Source organism: Dysidea avara, chromosome 3, assembly GCF_963678975.1.
Source record: "Dysidea avara chromosome 3, odDysAvar1.4, whole genome shotgun sequence".
Classification (NCBI taxonomy): Eukaryota; Metazoa; Porifera; class Demospongiae; order Dictyoceratida; family Dysideidae; genus Dysidea; species Dysidea avara.
In genome coordinates, this window is record NC_089274.1 from 20527006 (window position 1) to 20531635 (window position 4630).

Sequence of the window (4630 nt, forward strand, 5' to 3'; positions counted from 1 at the left end):
GTTTAGGAGTAAAATGTATGGACAAAGTTAGTCTCGCGTGCCAGATGGTTTGTGTGGGGGGCGTTAAATAAACCGTCTGGTCACTGTTGCACACATTCCAGGACCACTGCCGGAATGTTGGCAGAGCCAATCAGATCGCTTCGCGGACTCTGTGACGAAACAAACACTAATAATTCAAATTCTTAGTGTAATAAAGAACAGAATCTCGGAAACAGATTACTTTTTCGAAAGTTTAACAACGCCATGGGTTTAGGATTTTTTTTCCCTAGTACAGGGCTCTTAAAAGCATTGGTATAAGAACGATTATGGTTCACTATGGATTTGTGAAACGGTGGAATTGTAGAGGAAGGTGTTCAGCAATGTTTCGAATACGTCACTAGGACATTCCAAGTACAATTATCATCTTAGTCTGCTCACAGAGGTGATTGGAACGATTATTACATCATCCTTGGTGCAAAACAATACCGTGATGTAATCTAATTGCATTCCAGTGAGTTCACAGAAAGTGTGCAACAGTGACCAGACGGTTTATTTACCGCCCCCACACAAACCGTCTGGCACGCGAGACTAGGACAAAGTAAGCAAAATATCACGTGACCATCAGGTATTGAAAATCCTGATTATTCATAAAAAATACTTGATACCAAATCAGACATTCTGGTATCAGTATCAACTTGTATTGCCCACCCCTAATGGTTAGTAACTCCTGTATGTTGAAAGCTAACTACACTTCTTTGTTACTGGGCACCAGCTGGCAGGCTATACTATCATACAGCATTGTGACCACAGATATGTAGGTGTTTCCTTTGTTGCAATATGATGCCAAGTAGTTATTTCGAAGGTGCATTTAACCTGTTGTGTAACTCAGCAAGTAAAGATCCCACTTGCAGCCATGAGTAGAGGGTACATTACTTCCTCAATTGTTATCTGACTTTTGTATAGGGTCTGTGTGATAGAACTACATTTTGAAGGGTATGCATATTTTTGGAATTTTAATTCCCGTATACCTCCACCTATTTTGCATAAACCATGTAACAAATTCCATCTAATTGGGTGTCAGCATTCCAGCCACTTTCAAATAAAATCAATAGTCTTCATGACAATGATTTAGCCAATCGCAGCAAAGCATGCCCCCCTGCTGGCAACAAGTATAAAAACAGCCTGTGAAAAAAAAAACACTTGGTACAGTCTCAGCTAATTTTGAAGTAGTATCTTTGCTTTACAGTTGATCTCAGAGCTCTAGAATGTGTGATAATGTTGTTGTGGACAGTGGCTCCGGTATGTGCAAGGCTGGCTTTGCTGGAGATGATGCTCCTAGGGCTGTTTTCCCATCCATTGTTGGAAGACCTCGTCATCAGGGATTCATGGTTGTTATGGGCCAAAGGGATTCCTATGTAGGAGATGAGGCTCAGAGTAAGCGTGGTATCCTCGCCTTGAAGTACCCCATTGAGCACGGATTTGTCACCAACTGGGATGATATGGAGAAGGTAATACTGCAAGTCTGCTTTGTGGAAACCATTGTTGACCTTTGCAGTTTTTCCTTAGATCTGGCATCACACTTTCTACAATGAACTCCGTGTGGCACCAGAAGAGCATCCAGTGTTGCTGACAGTGGCTCCACTCAACCCCAAGGCAAACCGAGAAAAGATGACCCAGATCATGTTTGAGACCTTCAACACACCAGCAATGTATGTAGCCATCCAGGCTGTGTTGTCATTGTATGCATATGGTTGTACCACTGGAATGGTGTTTGACTCTGGAGATGGAGTATCCCACACTGTTCCCATCTATGAAGGCTATGCCCTTCCTCATGCCATCCTCCGTTTGGATTTGGCAGGACGTGATCTGACCGACTACCTGATGAAGATCTTGACCAAGAGAGGTTACTCCTTCACCACCTTTGCTGAACGTGAAATTGTCCGTGACATCAAGGAGAAGTTGTGCTATGTTGCATTGGATTTTGAGCAAGAGATGCAGACTGGTGCCAGCAGCTCAAATTTGGAGAAGAGCTATGAGCTTCCTGATGGTCAAGTGATCACCATTGGAAATGAGCGATTCTGTTGCCCTGAGGCCCTTTTCCAACCATCCTTCTTGGGTATGGAATCTGCTGGTATCCACGAGACCTGCTACAACCCCATCATAAAGTGTGACATAGACATCCGTAAAGAACTGTATGCCAACACTGTGTTGTCTGGAGGCAACACCATGTACCCAGGAATTGTTGACAGAATGCAGAAGGAGATCACTGCTCTGGCACCACCCACAATGAAGATTAAGATCATTGCTCCACCAGAGCGAAAATACTCTGTATGGATCGGTGGCTCCATTTTGGCCTCCCTGTCAACCTTCCAACCGATGTGGATCAGGAAGCGAGAGTATGATGAGTTTGGCCCAGCCATTGTCCACCGCAAGTGCTCCTAATCTGATTCCTTCCACTATTAGAACTTCACTCTCTCCTTAAGATAAACCATAACGTTTATACATAGAAACACTTGTTACAAATTTATTGTATGACTGATTATTGCATTGTGTACAAACTTATAATTTATTCAAAAAAAGAAAAAGTTTTTACCCGTAAGACATGGTACAGCCTCTTGCTCTGACTGTCTACAGTATACAGCAGCCAAAGGCTCTGCTTTTGATTTGTGTGTTAGCTGAAAGGTTGGGGGGTATGGTGCAGTGTATTGATGCTTGTCATTTGCCTTCCTACAGATCCAGACAGAGAATGAGGCCCACAAGAAGAAGTTTAAAGGTATCATTCCTTCTTTGGTTAAGATCGGCCGGGAAGAGGGTATCCTTGGTTACTTTAAGGTATCCATGACAATACCATAGTGATGTACCATGTCACATATGCCCTCAGGGTAATGGTACTAATGTGGTCAGGATAATACCTTACATGGCCGTACAATTTGCAGCTTATGAAGAGTACAAGAAGGTAAGATTGCTGATATAGGATGTTTAGTAGCTAGATTACCATATTATACCAATCCTTCATTACTCTACAGCTGCTGAGAATCCCCGACAGTTCACAGAAACAACCTACTCCTTTCCGAAGATTATGTGCTGGAGCAATGGCAGGCATCACCTCAGTAACAGTGACCTACCCCTTGGATCTGGTCAGGTGAGTTGCTACTGACACCAAATATGGACATGATACATGTTGCTAATAATAGAACAAGACTGTCAGCACAAGGGGATGGCCCTAACAGGAAATATAAGTAAGTGAAATCTGATTTAAGAAGCCAGCTGATTGTGTTTGAATTTTACTATAATATGGAGATTGTCCTTGTAATTTGTATTGTTAGGGGTGTGTAAGGACCTCAGAAATAGTGCCTTTTAGAGTGTCTAAATTAATGTGTTGTGTCTGAAAAACAAAGGTTTCAATTGTGATGTCACATTTCCCACAGGAACATCCGACATTGTTTCCAAACTATACTGAAGGAAGAAGGAGGATTCTGGAGAGGGTGTTTATATCGGGGACTTTCCCCAACCCTAATGGTGTGTGTGATGTCACATGATTCATGGAGATGTGGTTATCACTATTGTTGCAGGGTATTGCTCCTTACGTTGGACTAAATTTTGCTGTATATGAGACACTTAAAGGTTTGTGTCTAGTTGGTCATGGCATCCATACATGTGTCTTATTTCCAGTTTATTTTCTAACCCACTCACAAGACACACAGCTATCAGTACCATTACGTCTATGCTGTGGTGCAGTTGCCGGGGCAACAGCTCAGTCAAGTAAGGGCACTTGAAATGAAACTCTTTGTAAGAATAATCTAGGGCCCAAACTATATTAACCATGTAGCTCAGAATTGTGGAAATTTATCCCTTAATTTGCAGTGTTTTTACCATGACTCATAACATCACAAGCTCACATGATCTTCCCTTTACAGTCACTTATCCACTTGACGTGGTCAGGCGACGGACACAAATGAAGGGACTACTACCTCAGCAATTCCAGTACAACTCCACATTTCATGCCTTCTCTACAATAATCCAGCACGAAGGGGTCAGGGGAATGTACAAGGGGATGGCCCCCAATCTACTCAAGGTTGCACCTAGTGTTGCCGTGGCATTTGTGACTTACGAGACAGCAAAACATTATTTATATTTCATTGGACAATCATGACCTCTTGAAATTTTAAAATATATTTCCTTCAATTTCATCATTCATGACTAAATGAATATTTGTAATATAATTACTGTGAATTCCCCCCACACTTAATGCTGAATACAATTGGATGTTCATAAAGTTAATTGTGGTCCACCTCATTTGACAGGGTTTTATATGTGCCTTGAAGGTCACATGTAATGTGTAATAGAAGACATTCCAGCACATTTTAAGTTACTGATTAATACACTTTTTGAACAGGATGTGTTTGATGTAATTATGTGCAATTCCTCCTTCATTAAAATGGCTAGTATCATCTTTCAGAACCAATGATGTTTGATCTAGCTTCTACAGTGCTTGCTTTCAATAGTACATAATCCAAAATAGCAAGTCATTTGGAAATTTATGTCTAAACTACATGTACAGTTAAGTGATAAATAGTTAAATTTCTAGTGAAACACTTTCTAGCCGTTGCTCAGCTACTTTCAACACACACATACTGTACTGAAACACTAC

General features: G+C 41.4%; 2 protein-coding genes across 4 annotated transcripts in view; both read left to right on the forward strand.

The window, feature by feature from the left end:
- LOC136250057 (actin, cytoplasmic-like) overlaps positions 1-2578 on the forward strand; it is a 3576-nt gene extending 998 nt beyond the window's left edge. For both annotated transcript variants that reach the window (XM_066042216.1, XM_066042217.1), the window contains exons 2-3: positions 1226-1487; positions 1546-2578. In XM_066042216.1, coding sequence (XP_065898288.1) covers positions 1245-1487; positions 1546-2421 — 1119 coding nt within the window. In that variant the 5' untranslated portion in view covers positions 1226-1244 and the 3' untranslated portion in view covers positions 2422-2578. The remainder of the gene's footprint in view (positions 1-1225; positions 1488-1545) is intronic.
- LOC136250063 (mitochondrial substrate carrier family protein B-like) overlaps positions 1-4212 on the forward strand; it is a 16721-nt gene extending 12509 nt beyond the window's left edge. The window contains exons 3-10 of one of the 2 annotated variants that reach the window (XM_066042223.1): positions 2713-2811; positions 2861-2935; positions 3006-3121; positions 3174-3218; positions 3408-3498; positions 3552-3603; positions 3652-3741; positions 3897-4212. In XM_066042223.1, the coding sequence (XP_065898295.1) occupies positions 2713-2811; positions 2861-2935; positions 3006-3121; positions 3174-3218; positions 3408-3498; positions 3552-3603; positions 3652-3741; positions 3897-4132 (804 nt within the window). In that variant the 3' untranslated portion in view covers positions 4133-4212. Of the gene's footprint in view, positions 1-2712; positions 2812-2860; positions 2936-3005; positions 3122-3173; positions 3219-3407; positions 3499-3551; positions 3742-3896 lie in introns of both variants that reach the window. The other variant, XM_066042222.1, reaches the window with a different exon arrangement.
- The last annotated feature ends 418 nt before the right edge of the window (positions 4213-4630 follow it).